Source organism: Nansenia antarctica, assembly GCF_963989245.1.
Source record: "Nansenia antarctica genome assembly, chromosome: 12".
Lineage (NCBI taxonomy): Eukaryota > Metazoa > Chordata > Actinopteri > Argentiniformes > Microstomatidae > Nansenia > Nansenia antarctica.
In genome coordinates this window covers 28114160-28133785 of record NC_137682.1, presented here as the reverse complement: position 1 = coordinate 28133785, position 19626 = coordinate 28114160, and the positions used below count along the sequence as shown (strand labels likewise).

At 39.5% G+C, this 19626-nt stretch overlaps 1 protein-coding gene across 1 annotated transcript; it reads left to right on the top strand.

Moving 5' to 3' along the window:
• Window positions 1-2774: 2774 nt before the first annotated feature.
• sgcg (sarcoglycan, gamma) lies at window positions 2775-13347 on the top strand (the record flags this gene model as incomplete). Its single annotated transcript, XM_080542829.1, has 7 exons — window positions 2775-2969; window positions 4580-4681; window positions 5376-5463; window positions 8695-8814; window positions 11867-11939; window positions 12068-12191; window positions 13180-13347. 7 exons carry the CDS (start codon window positions 2775-2777, stop codon window positions 13345-13347), a joined length of 870 nt encoding a protein of 289 aa, XP_080398955.1.
• Between the last annotated feature and the right edge of the window lie 6279 nt (window positions 13348-19626).

The window sequence follows — 19626 nt, the reverse complement described above, 5'->3', positions numbered from 1 at the left end:
TTCTCTTTTCCGACAGGCTTCTTTTCTGATTTATTGTTCTTTCCAGCATTTTGTATACATTAATATCCTCTAGTGAACAATTTGAGAAAGTCATTTCTTATTTACTACGAGGCTCTGGAAGTTCTACTGGCGTTTGATCAAGTCATAATGAGGTGAGAAGAGAAGCCTGGAATCTCAATGACAGTCCTACCCCACTGATCTAGGCAGGCAGGACACTGCACAGTGCTACTCTTGCCCTCTAGGTTCTCATCTAGAGTGTAAAGACCACAGCAAATGGAATATCACTGGTTTAAAGTGATAAGATGAAAAGCACTGTTAAAAGTCTATGGGGGTGAACTCAGTACTTCATCTCAGGAGAATCTATGGACTAGTGGGGTACCCCTTCTTGTGATAGGACCTCATAAAGGCTTGTGTTAAACTAACTTAGGCTTGTGTTCTGTGGAGACGGCATGACCAGAATGTTGGTTCATAAAGGCACATTAACAGAGGATGTTTTTTTCCTTTGCACTCCAAGGGCGAGGTTTTAAAGGCATGTGTATTTGGGTTACTATGGTAACTATGGTTACTATGGTCTGTTGCTGGATGGCTTAAAAAAACCTTTAAAGATTCAACCACAAGTTGCTCCTCTCACTCTGTTGTTTTAGCTAGACCTCCTCTTTAGATTGATTCGCAGAGCAGAGCAGAGTTATTCAACGTTGATGAAACATTTTCACAAATGACAGAATAAGTTAATTACAATGACAAAGTTGTTTCTGCACACACAAGCACTTAATGTAACCAAGGCAGTCCAAATTGCTATCCTTATTGATGGAATTAATTTTCTTTTACTTTTTTAATGGTTATACTGTATGTCCTATATGTGCCTATATGTTTGTATCTATGTTTACTTTCATAAGGACATTCTGCTTCATATGATTGGTCACACTAGAGTTATTTAAGAAAATCATTTTGGGAACTGCTGCTGAAATGCAAGTCTTTATGATGTATTCTGATTGCTCAGTCTGATAAGTGCAAATGTGCAGTGAAATGGAAAATAAGTAATCCACACAACAAGGTGGTTCTTATCAATTCCCTTTTTAAGTTTAATGTTTGGTTTAGCTATTTTATGCTACATCATGTGTTGTTGTGGAATAAGGCTGTTTATCACTGCCTGGTTGTAGAGTCTGTGTGACCTCCTGTGGCCAGGTCAGACCTGGTGGGGAGAGATACTCTGGGTACTTTATGCCAACACGCTTGTTTCCTATGTTTACTGCAAACAGCAGGAAACAATTGTTTGTAGCCACGATGACTAGGCGTTTATCATCCTCTCTGAAACATGTCTTCCTAGGGAATACACCCAAGCAGAAAGCTTATAGGCTTTTTGATCCATTACTTTCTATGATATAGTTAGCAAGATATACAGCTAAGGGAGCAACATTATGATGTTCGTAGATCATTCATTAGGTCCAACAGTTGACATGAAAAGGCTGTAGCCTTGTGTCTCTATTTCAAATGAGAGTTAGCCTGTAGTAGTAGTGTTCCTAATTGCAAATACACATTCTACATCTCTCAAGGTAACCTCGTCATTATTGGTTGGTAGTCGGCCAAATTACAGTTAGGAGGTGTACTGGCTGAGCATCTGTTAATGTCATGAGAGAATTATGGTCCACAATGAAAAGTTGCTCCTTAAACATGATGAACGTCATGTTTACCCCAGCAATGAGATGAAGCATCTGTCCATATGTAAATCAACCAAGCTGATGTTTCCAATTCCAGATGGGCATGAATCAAATCTCTGAGAAAGTAGTCTTGTTTGTTGAGAGAACAGCAGAATCTTAAGGGAACTTGAATGATCACAAATGTTGAATCGAGCACATTTTTATACAGGTGTGTTCTTGCAGTGTTGGTGTTGAGTTTTTTTAGGGTGGGTTGTTTTTTTTACATTTAGCAGACGCTTTATAAATGCATACAAACACTTTTTCATGTGGAAATGAATGTGCAGTTAAAGGGCTTCAATATCATTTATTTTGTTATTTCTGTCACCCAATCCACCCACCTTCACAGTGGACTGTGAGCTCTAACTGATTTAACTGAGGATTTAGATAATGTTGCCGTCATATGGAATATAAAATATATTCAGCCATTGTACTGTTGATTTATTTACAGTTCATACATCTTTATATACTCTGCTCAGTTTTATATTTAGTACAGTATATATGATTATAAACTAAAGCCAGAGTTATAAGAGGGTGTCTTTTTTCCTCTTGCCTTCTGCCAGCTTTGAGTAGAAATATACTCAAGTTTTCCATTCATGCTCTGGCCAGATATCCCCCAGATCATTGCATGACCTCTCTTTTTTTTACCTTTCCATGACTTTTGCTCATATTTTTGTTTTTGTTTTTTGTGCCAACCTAGCATTTTGCCCCATGGATATGATTTTGTTTGTGGTTCCTTTTATCTTATTTACATGTATTAAGTGTTCTTTGTGGTATACTGAAACCTAGCTATTGACGGGAGTGGAACTATGTACAAGCCTTCTGGGCTTCGTTCCCTCCTTGCACCGTTTCATGTGTGCTAAATAAACTAAACTAAACTAAACCTCATGATGAAGACTGTCTAAAAGCAGGCATTGTACAGTGATTGCTATGAGGCATACATAAGCTGAGGTATGAGATATGATTCTTAGATATACTGTATGATGAATTGAAATTGCAGAGTAATGTATTATCAAATCAAAGATGTCCACACTGATACTAACTGCCAACTGGTCCATGTCATTGTGTTTTCCCCAGCAGATGGTGCGAGAGCAGTATGTCACCACCACGCAGGACACCGGCGTCCCTGCCCCCATCCCAGATCACATCTATAAGATTGGGATTTATGGCTGGAGGAAGCGCTGCCTTTACCTGTTCGTCCTGCTGCTCATTATCATTCTGGTGGTGAACTTTGCCCTCACAATATGGATCCTCAGAGTCACATGGTTTAATACGGTATGTGGCAGTGGAGATGACTGACTTTCTTCAATAGCCCCTATTGTGCATATTCTATATTGTAACTCATGCAAACATACATTGGCCATTAAAATGTATGGTTGCTTTTTTAACTCAGGCAGAGACACAATTCTCCAGATGGCAAATGTGGAGTTATGCAGATACTGTACCATACAGACGTAGCATATTGATTTACATTTTTGATTTGACTTGCATTGCATTGCATATGTTGCGTACTAATAAGAGGACTTTGGAATGGGGACATTCTGAGCGCACTGCCGTCAGCTCAGAGCAGTGGAGGCTAATGGACAGGAGGTCACGCCCTCTAGCGACCGTTGTCTCAGTAACAGATGCCCATTGTCTAGAATACAGGGTCATTTGACATCGAGGGCGCGCTAAAAGTAGGTGAAACGGCCTCCGCGCTTGAAGTGTTAAAACAGTAGTAGGAAAATATTGTAGATCAAAACAGTTACTTTTACCCCTCAAACTATTTTCCCCAATAAAATCTGAAGATGATGAGATGACAGAATTCTTTCATGCAAGAAGTAAACCTAACTGTGCATGTATTTAGTGAGTTTAATCTCTAACTGGTTTCTGAAAAAAAAAGCTGTGTGTTACAATTGATCAGAAGTGGAAAGAGTACTGAAATATCCTACTCAAGTAGATGCACTGTTACTTCAGTGAAATCTTACTCAAGTAAAAAGTTAGTTAAATTCAGTAGTAATGATGGAGAGAAGCTCCGTAAGTTCATTGAAGAAGATAGTAGAGTATTGGGGTGGTCTATATACAATTATAAAAAGAATTCGAGTGGAACATTTAAAAACAACTGAAAGATATTCAAAAGCTAAACATTCTCAGAAGGATGGCTGTTTGCAGTTAAAACTGTCTCTGAAAAAGGAGGCGATTCCACCACCTTTCTTATGGGATCTGACAAGATCTTAAGATTCTGTCAGACTGTCAGTGTCAACTGGTTATGGGTGACATCGGGGGGGGGGGGGGGGGGTAAACTGCGGCGCAGGGGTGGGTGTTGTTGATGAGGCTAGCGTCATTTCTTTTTTTAGCCTGCCTCCTACACAGAAAAACAGCAAAATAGCTATCAAATAAATAGTATAAAATACTATTCTGATGTGATTTTGAAAATGTAAGGATACTGGGTGGTAGAACGCACATATATAGGAAAAGTCATGAAAGGAGGGTTTGATTGATTGATTGAAAACTTTATTAGAAGATTTGCAGAAGTAGGTACATGAAAGTACATATTACATACAAGGTCAACTAACAGGATAAAAACCCAAGAAAGCCACTGGCTTATTTCAATTGGGGTCCTTGATTCTCAATTCATCGTTAATTGAGGTTAATGTTCAATTCAGGGTCCTGGAATTTGATCCAGTGCAAAGATATAACATTTTTTTTACTCACTGTCAGATGGCCCCTCATGGCTGATTAAGTGTTAAATAGCTACACATACAGAATAAGAAACAATATGTCTCACAATTGATCCAGAACACACTACAGTTGGCAAGTTGGTGTCTTTTATACAGTCCTTAATGTTATGCTTTTTATTTGATGCACTACCAAGCTAAATCTTTCTGCTCCAATTGTCATTGCAGGAAGGGATGGGTCACCTAAAAGTGACATCGGATGGGGTGAGACTGGATGGCGAGTCTGAGTTCCTCTTTCCTCTCTATGCCCAAGAGATCCACTCCAGAGAGGTACGTCAAACACACTACCACACTCTTCTCCTCACACACTCACAAACCATTGAGATTTAAGTTGATTGTTTGTTGAATCTTGTTGAAATTCTTAGCAGGAAACTCGTGAGCATCAAAACTTTCTTGAGATATCATGGTTAGATGCAGTATTTATATCGTTTTTTTACATATCTTTCTTGCGTAACTGAGGAATGTGTGAATAAGCAGGGACTGTACTGCAGTGAGTTCCTTATTAACCTCTTGGATATTTGTGGTAGAAAATAGTTTATGACACACCATCCAGCAGCACATGGTAACACTTTGCAGCAGCTTTTTACATGTTAGGGTTAGGGTACTCATAGTGCATTGTTTTCCCCCACTCTTTCTTTATGAGCTTCATTAAAAAGGCAACGTATTCACCATTCATAGACTGGAATGAGCAACACAGCTAACCGTGTGAGTAGTGGCCCAAAAACATTTGCCAAAATCCCCTGCAATATTCTTCTGTTGGTATTCACTCTGTTGGTATTCAGCTCATCATTCCTGAATAGTGCTTTTTGTCCTTTTTTTGGTGATAAGGATAACCAGATATTTGAGCCTTTGAGCATACAGATATTCATTGAGTCCCATGCTCAATTACAGTTCTGTCCTGTGATAGCTGATAATGATGCAACATGCACAGGTTGTTCATTACCAAACTGATTTTCTTTTGCAGGACTCATCTCTTCTAGTGCACTCATCTGAAAATGTTACCCTCAATGCCCGCGATGCAGATAACAATGTTGCAGGAAGCCTTTCTGTGGGTAGGAAGCACACACACACACACACACACACACACACACACACACACAGCAAACAGGGACATTCATACTCTTATAGAGGATGGGGAGGGACATTCATGCTCTTATAGAGGATGGGGAGGGACATTCAGCTCTTATAGAGGATGGGGAGGGACATTCATACTCTTATAGAGGATGGGGAGGGACAGTCATACTCTTATAGACAGATGGGGAGGGACATTCATGCTCTTATAGACAGATGGGGAGGGACATTCATACGCAGGATATCCACCTATGGTTATTCGTCCTCCGAATCTTGTTGTGCCCTATCTTCAATATCTTCCCCGTAGACACAATTAGTGTGGGACTGGTTGTTATTTATGATGGGGGAGAGAACTTTTGTTTCACATAGCCAGCCCCCAACGCCTACAGAAAAGACATGATTAAAACATACGATAATGTTTTAAACATAATACAAGTATAGCAGAGGACCTACGCACTCCAAGGACTAAGACAACCTATTACAGTTGCAAAATGAATGTCCTGCTGATCAACAATAGGCACACACACAGACAGATCAACGGCAAAACAATTACCAGTAGCATTAAACAGGCACATTAATTAAGTAAACACTTGAGTTCTCCATAACAATTATAACAGACAGTCGAAAGCTTACCGTGGCAATATTTCCACCAGTGATTTTGTAAGGCAATACCCACCGTGGACAGCAGTCATGAATGATTCATTGATAGCACTATTGAACAAACATTATTTTGCAAGCATATAGAGTGCCCTGTGTAAGTAATGGGACAGTGACCATTGTTTTCTTCTTTTGATCCTATACTCCAAAAGTTTGGATTTGAAATCAAACAACTATGACATTAAAGTATAGATGCTACAGACTTTATTTGAAGCTATTCGTGTACATATTGGTTTCACCATTTAGAAATGACACCTCTTTTTATACACAGTCCCCTTATTTCAGAGCACCAAAAGTAACAAGACAATTGACTCGACAGGTGTTTCTCATGTGTCATGTGTTCCATCACATCATTTGTGCAGGCATAGGAGAGCTGTCTAGTATTGACTCTATGCTTTACATTTGCTATTGGTGAGGGCCTGGTAGGAAAATGAAGACTTCTACGCTGGATGACCGAAGAATGCTTAACATAATTAAGAAAATGACCAAAACAACTGTCCCATAGATCAGGAACACTCCAGGAGGTAGGCGTGAATGCGTCAGAGACTACCATCCACAGAATATATCACCAGCTGAACTGCAAGGTGCAAACCACTAGTTATCCTCAAAAAGGATGGTCACGTTACAGTTTGCTAAAAGTATCTTAAAAAGCCTGCCTCCAAATGTATTGGGTGGTGCTTCATTATACAGTAAGACAATGACCCCAAACATGCTGTCATAGCAACTAGGGAGTTTTTCAAGGCCAAAAAGTGGAATGTTCTTGACTGGCCAAGACTTGACTGGCCAAGATTTAAATCCAATTGAACATACATTTAATTTCCTGATGATAAGATTTTAGGCAAAAATACCTCAAAACAAACAATTGAAGATGGCTGCAGTCCCCGCCTGGCAGGGCATCACCAGAGTAGATACCTGGGACCTCATTTATAGAAAGTACTTTGGATCAAATTTGATCTTACCCGTGGCGTACGTAGAAAACCACGTCAAAGTAGTGATTTATACAATTTCAACGAGTCAATTTGACCGTGGAAACGATCGTAGCTCTACGTCAGGTATTGACTTGACGTACGCACATTACCTACTGGTTATGCAGAGTTATTACAGGCATGTGAGCCGCACTACCTACTGTAATTCTTGCTAAGTTAAAGTGGCTGGTAATAAAATTAACAATGTTGTTATCAGCCGAGAAAATTTGTTTAATTCAAGATTTAAAGGGAACTGATGTTTATGATTGTATTTCAGTCTTCCTTTATATCCCTCCGGAGCAGTCAAGGCAACGCCATCTCCCCTTCAACATGCCTATTTTGCGCTCAACAACCTTGCCCGGCCATGCGCTAAATTATACTGGATTTCCTCCGGTGTCTGTCTCTGTTCGCAAAGGGAGTGAGCAGCCATGTTTTCAATGTCACCTGATAAGAATAAGACCATTATATTATTACAGTATAAACATTTGCCTGGTTAGTTGTCTTGATCAAACGTTACAAATGCAACTTACCGAGAAGCCACCTATAGGAGCCATTTAGTCCTACATGTTAATTATCTTAATCTTCTAATATTAATTTAGAATTATTGACTTATGATATTGATGGCTTTAATTTAATTATGTTAATATTTATATATTCTATATTCCCTATTTTATGTTATTTAGATTGTTCCTTGTGGTCATTCCCCCCTGGTGGTTGGGATGAATGAATATTGGGGATAAAAGGGAACAGGAAAGGGAATTGCTTGGGAGCAAACAAGTTTCAACAACAGTTCAGACAGATCAGGACAAGACAGTTCAATAGTAGTGAACAGTAGTTGGCAGTTCAGGACAGTTTTGTGGACAGCCATAAACTTTGCTGACAGGATCGTTAGTATGGATCATGCTGATGGCGATATATTTACTTTGAAGAAATAAAAGAATGTGTTTATTTTTATACACGCGTCACTCTGCCTTTTTCTTGGGAACTGTTTGTTGGAACCTACGACTCACCCAATGTAGAGACTATTTGAGAAGCGAGAAGAGGTTAAGAAGCCTCTACACCACCCTTCTCTGCCCTCTCCTGCTTCCAGACAAACGCCTACCCTATATTATAGCACTTGGCTGCTTACATCCATTTCGAAAAATGTGCTTACGTGCAAGTTAAAGATGATGTTCAAGTACTTTTTTTATTTTTATAAATGAGGCCCCTAGTGTCTGATGGGGCCAATGGGTCACAGACTTCAAGCAGTTATTGCATGCAAAGCATTGTCAACAACATGAGTGCTTAGTTTGGACATTATATGAATCTATCCCGTTACTTTTGGTGCCCTGAAATGGACTATGTATAAAAAAGTGTTGTCATTTCTAAATGGTGAAACCAATAATAAAAGCTAAGTCTCTAAATTAGCTTCATAGTAATTGTTTGGAAAACATTTGTAGTATAGAGTCAAAAGAAGAAAAAATGCTTCACTGTCCCATGTTCTTATACAGGTGTATCCACTGTATCGATATCTCAATAATGCAGTGTCCACACATTTCCATAGCCTTGACTGTTTCAGGTGTCTAATGCGTTGTCTTGGTGTCATCTCAGGTCCAGAACTGGCACAGGGACATGGACAGAACCTGGTCATCAGCTCCAACTCTGAAAAGATGTTGTTTTCTGCAGATGCAAAAGAGGTGGTCGTTGGGACAGGGAAGCTACGTGTCACAGGTTTGCCACCACTACTTAACCTATACTATATGAGTACACCACTACTTAACCTAGACTATGTACACCAGGCACGTGCCGTGAGCTTTTAGATTGGGTAAGCATAAGATATAGAAATACACATAATTACACATACACGCTATCAGTGAACGCAGTTTCAAGGAAATGCAATTTTGATGCCCTAGAACCCGCTAATAAACGGTAGGGTCACTTTGTGATCAGATTACCAAAACCAAAAAAAACAGTTGCCAGTTTCGACTATATCAGGGGTGCTCATTGTTCAATCTTTTTTGAACTAAGATCTTTTCAAGTAGCCAACCTGCTGAAGTCCAGTTTCAACATCGCAAACGCACACATGCACAACACAGACACACACCGTTTCCATCCTCCATAGTAAACTCACAACACACTTTCTTTTCACACTTTGTCACACAGGCACTTGACATCACATCAAACCATATAAACAAGCACAGATCGCCACCAGCCTCGCCAATCATATAAATCATATAAACCGCTCATACCAGGCTTGCTGCATCCCCTAGCGACTCTCCCGGGCGGCCTTTAGCCAGTAGTTGTGTTTTTCCAGTCCAGTCCAGTCCAGTCTACGAAATCCCTTTAGGTCGCTGACAGTAAAGTCCATATTCACAAAATCAAGCAAGTTATCCTTATTGATTATTATTATTTAGATCGTTTGAGCTAGCTGGCATAAGCTATTCTGCCAGGCGAGAGAAAGTAAGGTGAAATGTTAAGTGAACTTGAAAGTGATAAGAGCCAATCAGTAGCTCTTATCGGAATTAAAGACCTACTGATTGGCTATAAGCATGCTTACCCAGGCCACATTAAACAGCGGGCTGAGGCATCGGAAAAAAATAAAAAAGACATTTTCACGCATTCGAATTTACGCGAGGGAAAGCAGAGAGAGGAGTGCTTATATGCAACGCAATGCAGAGTAGGGAGTGCTTACTCCTGCAGGTGGCGCTAAAAATGCAACGTCAAAATGATTGACTCCTGCTGCCCTGGGACCTAAAATACGACTCTTTTAATGAAATCAAACAAACGGTTACATGCACTTTTATTTTAATATTTTCACGGTCCTTTTTTTTTTTTTCGTTGGGTAAGCACTGCTTACCTCTGCTTATATGGACGGCACGTCCCTGGTGTACACCACTACTTAACCTAGACTAAATGTGTACACCACTACTTAACCTATACTATATGAGTACAGCACCTAATTTATCACTATTCCAGTTGCCTCTTTTTCCTAAAAGTCATTATTGTGTCCAGAGTGTGTATTGATGGGAGGTCAGTGCACTTGTGCTATGGGGGATAATTAGCTAAAGAGAGTGTCCCTTGATATCTTAATTATGTCTGGGTGATTTGGATGCACAGTGACTCGTGGAGAGTGACAGTCATTTTACATCAGTAAGACGCTGAAGCTCTAAAAAGGAACAAAAGAAACCTAGAGAAGATTAGCCAGACAGTGCATACAGTGGGGGGAATAAGTATTCAACACATCAAACATTTTTTAATTCAACATATCTATTGCAGCTATTCACATGACATTTAGACCAGACATTGGTATTAACTCGATAAAACTACACAGCTAAAGAAACTGATAAAAAAGCTATGTGCAATAAAGTGGAATGACACAGGAAAAAAGTATTGAACACAGTAAGATAAACCAGCTTATGCCACTAATGAGTTCTCCTACCTGTGCTAGAATCATCTGGGTTAGTGCATGTTGGTTGGTAAGTACTTTGACTCTTTCAAAAGACGATTCCCACCTCTGAAAGCAAGTAAACAAATTTGTCACCAAGCTTTCCTGCAAGAAACATCTCATGATGGGTAGAGGCAAAGAGCTAACCCAAGACATTCACAAAAAGATTGTTGAGCAGCATAGTAATGGCACTGGTTACCGACAGATTTCTCAACTCCTAAATATTCCTATAAGCACCATTGGGGCCATTATCTGCAAGTGGGAGATCACGCGACCCTCAAGCGGCTACACAAATCCTTGCAAGATTTCTGACCGGAAGTCAGAAAGCTAGTCAGAGCCAAGGACCAGTCAAGCAGAGCTCCAGAAAGACCTGGAAGCAGCAGGTACAGTTGTCACAAAGAAAACAATAGGCAATGCACTCCACTGCCACGGTCTCTATTCACCATGAATCCCGGAAGACTCCATTACTGAAGAAAAGGCATGTTGAAGCTCGTTTGAAGTTTGCTACAGAACATTTGGAGAAGCCTGTAGATTACTGGGAGGATGTCGTCGAGACGAGACAAAAATCGAACTTTTTGACAACAATACAACGCGCCATGTTTGGAGAAGAAACGGCTCTGCATATGATCCCAAAAATACCATACCTACAGTGAAGTTCAGAGGTGGAAGCACCATGGTATCTGTATCTGTATCTGGTATCTGTTTCTCTTCACATGGTACTGGTGGAATCCAAATGATCTCAGGGAAGATGATGAGACACGGGTGGATTTTCCAGCAGGATAACAATCCAATACATACTGCAATTAAATCCAATAGAAATATAATTGTTTAGTTTGTGTTGTTTTGTTTTGTTTATATTATTTCGCTGTGTAGTTTTATTGAGTTAATACCAATGTCTGGTCTACATTTCCTGTGAATAGCTGCAATGGAAATATGTTGAATTAAAAATAAATTGAATACTTATTTCCCCCACTGTCCATCGAGCATATCTAAAGAAGTGCACCACAAACAGCCCTCTCCTCAGGCACCAGCCTGGTGTCAGGTGATGGGCAGCGCTGCATGCTACAGTGCAACTGGCAATGGCAGAGGGTGATAAAGACAGAATTAGCATGAGTGAGGTGTCACCATCGTAATGAAACCTCTGCAAACGTTTTTCTCTCCTTCAAGGTGGTTAGAGGTGACTCTGTAATCTTCACACAGACACCAGTTGACACACACAGGGGAACTGGTTGTAGAACCACCTGCCAAGCTTACATGGGGTAGCACCGATGATGTTTCATTGACTACCAACTGTATGAAGCACAATGTTTTAACCTTTTGTGTCCCCTTTAAATGTAGGTGCAGAGGGGGCACTGTTTCAACACTCTGTAGAGACACCCCTGGTCAAAGCAGAACCTTCTGAAGACTTGAGGTGAATTTTGAACACATATTAGAAATAGGTTGGTTGTATCCGCCATGTGTATTTTTGGGTATTTAACTATTTGCGTGTTTGATAAATTTGATGATTTAATAACATCTTTATCTTTATTTTTGTGTTAGGCTGGAGTCTCTAACCCGCTTTGTCAGTATGGATGCACCATTCGGGGTTCATGTCAAAGCACTGACTGGGACCATCGAGGCTGACTCTAAAATGGATCTTCTACTGCACTCCAGTGACGGACTGGTAAGACAAACAACATTGTACAATAACTGAGTGTAATTGATGCACTTATACTTGCTTGATATATTTGCTTAATTGATATACTTAGGCAAGGCAAGTTTATTTGTATAGCACATTTCATACAACCGGGGCAATTCAAAGTGCTTTGCATACCGGTACATTATGAAAAAATACTGCAAGAGGAGCATAGTAAGAAAAATTAAATTGACAATGAATAAAAGCAAATATAAGAAGCAAAGTGTTTTACATATAGCATTAAAAGAAATACAGAAAAAGTAAGACAAAAAAATGTAATAAAAATCTTTCAGCACACTCCCTTTGTTGGCATAGTGGGCTAGGAGAGCCTCCACGTTGTTATACATCCCAATCACCACTTCGTGATGTTAGAATTATAAGGTTCTATCTCCATTTTTGTCAAAATTGAGTTTTTTTACATAATCTGATCCATTAGGTGTTTATTAATGCCTGTGTGGTGTTATTTTTAAAATGTTGAATTATTTGAGTTATAGTAATTAATAAAATACAAAGGTTCCATCTCACAAAACATAATGGAATGTAAAAACTTTGACGCTCAATATCTCTGAACTACCCTAAACAGAGATAACCTTATAATTCTAAACTCACGACTTGTATTGACAAAGAAAGCACCAATTAACCACAAGCTTTCCTACACTTGTCTTGCTAGATCATTTAGGCTTATCCCATTTGTTTTTACAAACTTACATACCTACTGTATATACTTTGTATGTATATACATGTATCTGACAGAGAATGTAATGAACATGGGCATTCTTTTTGGAACTGCAGGCATTCATTTACTGACCTTGCTTGTGAAAGTAGTTGAAAGCTGTTGTCACCTTATGAATGAATGAATGAATGAATGAATGAATGAATGAATGAATGAATGAATGGGTTTAGGTCTTAGGTCTTCTATGAGCATCATCAATGTGAGTTCAGTGTCTAATCCCATTATTGTCTCCATTGTTTTTAGCTGATCCTGGATGCGGAGACATTGAGCCTTCCCAAGATACCTGGGGGGGAAGGTAAGTTGTCTGGGAACGCTCAAGGACTCTATGAAGTGTGCGTCTGTCCCAGTGGGAAGCTGTTCCTGTCAAAGGCTGCGATCACCACCACATGTAGCGAAAGCCAAGAATGCTAGAGACTTTGGCATCAGAATATACCCCTGTAAATGAATATACTTTTACATTGAGTAGTCTCTAGAATAAAGATGAACACAAAAAACACGATTCTTTATATATCTGAACAAAACTGCTAGTCAAACTGCTAATCTGTCATCATTTGAAAATGATTTTCAACTCAAACATGAATATGACAATTGATACCAATTGTAAGTGGCTTACTTCTGCACTGTTTCTGTTGATATGAGCTTACTGTATGTTTGCAGTGAGTTTAGATACTTGTTGTTATTTACTTTCTATCTACAGTGTTATGGCTGGGCAATGAAGAGCTGGTTAACAGCTTGCATCCTATGCAATATGTGCATACAGTGTCCTGCATACGTTATATGGGACTTATTTTGTCTCTATACTCCAAATGTTTGGATTTAAATCATTACTACAAGGTTAAAGTACAGATTGTCAGCTTTTATTTAAACATTTGTTTGTATTCAGAAATTACACTTTTTATGCATAGTCCCCCTATTTCAGGGTAGCAAAATGTAATGGGACAGATTTATGAAATGTACAAATGAAGTACTGATGTTTAGTATTTGGTCAACAATCCTTTGCATGGAATAACTGCCTGAAGTCTGTGACCCATTGACCCTACCAGACTCGGGCAGACAAGATGTTTCTGGACACTTCAGAATACATTCTGACATCAGCAGTTACAATTGTCAATTAAGATACGTGAGCCAGTCGTAGTGGCAGCTATGCATGTCCAAACCTAACACCCCCTGCACCGTGTCACAGATGAGGTGGTATGCTGTGAGGTGGTATCTTTTTTAATGATAATTCCAAACTGTTGATTTTGGTGAGATGAAGGTTTTGCCTACGCTTCTGTTATTTATTTTCAGAGTTTTCAGCCTAATAATGGCTTCCTTGACTTTCATTGACACCTCTATAGTCCTCATGTTGACAACCAATAGCAGACTAGCCGACTCCAAAGGCAAATGTCAAGCCTAGAATCAGTACTAGACATTGACAGCTCTCTTAGGCTCTCAGTGAGGTGGTAGTGGTGGTCTAGTGGATAGTGAGTTGGACTTGTGATCGGAAGGTTGTGAGTTCAAATCCCGCCTGAAGCCACACCACTACTAGTGTGCCCTTGGGTAAGTCACTTAGCCCTCAGTTACTCCAGGGGGAATGTCCCTGTAATTTGTAATTGTAAGTCGCTTTGGATAAAAGCATCTGCTAAATGGCAAAATTATTTAAAATTATTAATTATTATCTTATAACTGCACAAATGATGTGACGGAACACACCTGACTTACCAGAAACACCTGTCAAGCCAATTGTCCCATTACTTTTGGGGCCCTCAAATAGGGTGACTACTAACTTACTTATAATAAGTATTGTCATTTCTGAATGATGAAACAAATAAATCAAATTAATTAATCAAATAACAGCTTAGAACCTCTACTTTCATGGTAATTGTTTGATTTCAAATCCAAACTGTTGGAGTGTCGAGCCAAAAGGAGAGAAAATACTTCCCTGTCCCATTCCCTTACACAGGGCACTGCATGTTGGGGAGAAAAGCATGATAAGATGTAGTATGTAGAAAAAGTAGTGTCAGATAAAACCTCTTAGAAAGAGAAAAGTTATAGTACAGTACAGCTGAGTGCCTTTGTAGTTGTGTTTTGTATGAATTCATATGCAATGTTGAACAACCCCAAACTTCTGATCCTATTGCAACAGATGTTGCAGTGTTGTGATAAAAGTTTTACTATCATTCTTTTTTTCAACTGCATCACTGCATATCACACAAACTATGCCAGATGGCCCTTTGTTTCTGTTGATCTTCCATTTACTGGATTAACAAATGCATTTGTAGGGGGGAAATGTTTTATATTGGAGTTAACATGAAAGACAACTATAATAATGGGAGATAGGCATGTACATTTGAATTACTCTCTCACAATTGCTATAACTGAAGTATTTTCCAATGTTCTTTGCAATTACCAAATAACCATCAGGTACGCATTTGTCTTCTCTTTGTAACAGTAGGGATTGTATTCTTTATTCTAATGAGTTACGTTTACTTAAATGCTTTGTTTGTTTGTTTACCAGGTTTTATTGGATGTGTTTAGTTGTTCTACACAGTGTGTAATATATTGTAAAGTTTGAAATCCTTACTAAAATGTAGGATGTTTTGATAAATTGTTGTTCATTGTTTATTAACTACCAGGTTTTGTATGTTTCAATAAAACATTTGTGCTATTCTTGTAAACGTGTCTGTCTGTCTTGATGACAATTTAGTGAAACAAACATTTTTCCATGGACATTAGTAATGTCAGTGCAACAAAGGACAGTACATTTCTTTATTTTCAAAATTCCATTATCATTTGATGTTTTCTCCCCTACCACAAGACTGAGTAGATTTGGGGACTTTGCATGACTTTCCAATGCTCTTCAGTTTTTCATCCATAATGCATTGCTCTCTAATGCACTCTAGTGGAGTACCTCTGCAACAGTAGTATATCACAACATTCTGGCCATACAGAAAGTTGCACACAATGTGTCCATTCCTGAACTGCTTTGAGTTACATTCAGTCATACATGCAGTATTTCCTGGTCTTTGTTTATGTCAATACAGTGGCACTATATATAGTCATAGAAAGCATGCCCATACACTGAGATCATTATTACCATAGTTCTTCTCTATTAGCATTTCTGTACATCTGTTGCTGTATATACTGTGATTATATATATTAATATATATATATATATACATATACAGTATGTATACACACACAAAGTGTCCTGAGTAAGTTATATGAGACAGTGAGGCATTTCTCCTTCTTTTGGCTCTATACTCCACATAGTCCCCCTATTTCAGGGCACCAAAAGTAATGGGACTGATTCATATAATGCCCAAATTAAGCACTCGTGTTTAGTATTTGGTCAATAATCCTTGCAATAACTGCCTGCAAACCATTGACCGCACCAGACACTGGGTATTTTCTCTGGTAATGCTCTGCCAGGCCTGTACAGCAGCCATCTTTAGTTCTTTTGGGGTCTTTTTAGCGACGACTCTCCACGCCACTCTATCCCACCTGGAGAGGGGAAACAGCTACGCGAGACTGCTCTTCGTGGACTTCAGCTCCGCCTTTAACACCATCCTTCCAGACAGGCGTACAGGGATGAGGTAGAGCAATTGAGCAAGCTGTGCAAGGTAAACAACCTGCTGCTAAACAAGTCAAAGACCCAGGAACTCATCGTAGACTACAGGAGGAAAAAGTCCGAGATCCTGCCCCTGCTCATCGACGGAGAGAGCGTAGAGATGGTCTCAAACCTCCGTTTCCTGGGACACATCATACGGGATGACCTGGCCTGGAAGGACAACACTAAAGGCACCATCAAGAGGGCACAACAGCGGCTATACACCCTGAGATGCCTCAAGAAACAACACAGCAAGAAGGAGATGCTGGTGGCCTTCTACCACGGCGCAGTGGAGAGCATCCTCACCTTCGGCATCTCCAACTGGTACCACAGCTGCACGGCAGCGGAGAGAAACGATCTACAGAGAGTCGTGAGAACAGCACAGGGGATCACCGGCGCCACCCTCCCCTCTCTGGAGGAGCTGTACGAAACACGCTGTCTCAGGAGGGCCTCCAAGATCTCCAAGGACCCGACCCACCCTGGGCACGAACACTTTGTCAAGCTGCCCTCGAACAGGAGGTACAGGACCCCGGCCGCTAGGACAAACAGACTGAAGGACAGCTTCTACCACAGGGCCGTCAAGGCCCTGAACACAGAAAAGGCCTAAGTTCTGGGCCCAGGACAAGTCCGGACGGATTGTAAATGGCAGCTAGTGCTGAGGCACAAACATGTACATTTTCAAGCCTGCAAACTGTGACACTTTAAAAAAATGTGAAAAAATACTTTCTTGTGCAATATGACAACCCTAGTTGACTATCTGTGCAGTATAGTACAGTGGATTGTGTACATAGCCTCTATTGATGTAAACCAGCTCCTTATCTTCTTGTGATTTTATGCATCTATGCTTTTTCCAAAATGTGTTTCTTTTTCCTTTCTTAAACACCAGGGGAGCCTCCCCTCCTAAATTTCGTTGTTTGGTACCTGTACTGTAACAATGACAAATAAAGTCTATCTATCTATCTATCTTTTTGCCTAAAAATGTTATCTCACGAAATCAAATGCATGTTCAATTGGATTTAAATCTGAACTTTCCACTTTTTGGCCCTGAAAAACTCCCTAGTTGCTATAATGGCAGGATGTTTGATAACTAGTGGTTTGCACCTTGCAGTGAAGACAGTTGTAGTTCAGCTGGTGATGTATTCTGCGGTTGGTATTCTCTGAAACATTCACGCCTACCTCCTGGAGAGTGTTCCTGATCTGTGGGTCATTTGTTTTGGGGGTTTTCTCAATTATGGTGAGTATTCTTCAGTCATCCACTATAGACTTCTTCTTCTTCAAACAGTCGTTTGTGACTGCGGAACAGATTTTTCAGCCTAATAATGTCTCATGTTGACAGACTCCAAAGGCAAACACAAAGCCTAGAATCAATACAAGACATTAACAGCTCCCTTATGTCTGCACATGATGTCATGGAACACACCTGACTAACAAGAAACCCGTCAAGCCAATTGTCCCATTACTTATGTGCCCTGAAATAGGGGGACTATGTATAAAAAGTGTTAAATGATGAAACCAATATAACATTAAAAAATCTCTACTTTTACCTCAAGGTAATTGTTGCAATTTCAAATTCAAACTTTTGGAGTATGGAGCCAAAAAATGAAAAGATGCTTTATTGTCCCATTACTTATGCAGGGCACTGTCTGTTTGGAATGCAGCTTTGTGACTACAACCTTTCCTTTTTCACTAGAAAGCCCATAGTGAATTTCCAACTTTTTGGTTACCATAGTGTGTATTGGTGGTATACTTATACAGAAAGGATCGACACAATTCACTAAGGGGAATTTTATTTAACTACAGTATGGCACTGTGCACATCAACACAAGATATACAAGGTTTTCCTCAGCTAAGTTTTGTTAAACATATCATGGGAATTATGTTGGCTGCACACCTCTTTGACAATTACTATGTAAGAAAATAACAAAATCTGGATCAAAATCAACAGTGTACTTTTACTTTTTAAAAATCATTAATGAAAATGACGTACAAACACGTTGTAAACGTGTGTGGAAGAAACAAGCACTACTTGAGGATGCCACCTGCAATGTTCCTATAAAATGAAAAGATCAAACCAAATGAAACAGAACGTTGAATCAAATGTCTGCAAATAAAAATGTAAATCCTAAATAGAACCCCATGTTAAGAACCAGTTTTTCTCAATTGCTTAGACTCACACCGGAAGCGTTCGAATTCCAGAAATCTGAAGCCATGCTTTCTCTACTGGGTTAGATAAATACAGTTTCCCCATCGACCCTCACTGCAAATAGCCTACTGTTGGCCTCTTTAAAAATAATGGGGGAAAAAATTGAAAAAAAGCTGTTGTTGTTATTTTAATGTTTCAATAAACCTTCTCTTGTGGTTTAGGGTGTCATTATCAAAGTTGTCATCACCATCAATCACGTGGACTATAAGACAGTTGTACCTCATAGACAAACACATTGGAAAACCCCATCTGAAACCACCTCCGTACGTACCCCAGAGGTGTGGAACGCCACTATGACGTTGTCAGATTTTATTTACAAATTGACAGCTACATGATATAATGTAGGCTATTGCCCTGAGGACAATAGACTGCAATGAAGTAGGTCTAGGCCGAAGTTACGGCCAACGGAGAAGGGCGGGTTCATTTTCAATGTTCTTAATAAATATGAAGTGAATTGAAATTGCATGAGCAAAAATATGTTATTGTATGTAATAACTGAGAAAATAAAGATGGAAAATGTAAATCATTATCATAATTATCTTTAATTGTACTCAATGAAATAGTAAAAAAAAATGTCCAGAGGATATTTTCCAACTATAATGAAAGGCACTGTTTGAAAACCAGGTATACCATTAGGCCTGATATAACCTTGGTGAGACCAGCTGTTCCTAGTTTGGAAAAGCCTGGTGAAATCCATTGTAGAAAGTAGCTACAAAGGGATGGACCTCGTCACACGTCAAACCAATCAAATACCTAATGCCTTCTTCGACTACTGTGTATATAGCACACATATGGCAAAGCCAATTAAGTTTTTCCATAAGGATTTCTTCCATTTTCTTCAGTGTTGCAAGCTATAGCATCTAGCAACATCTCTATGCAAAATAGTCCTACCCGGTCA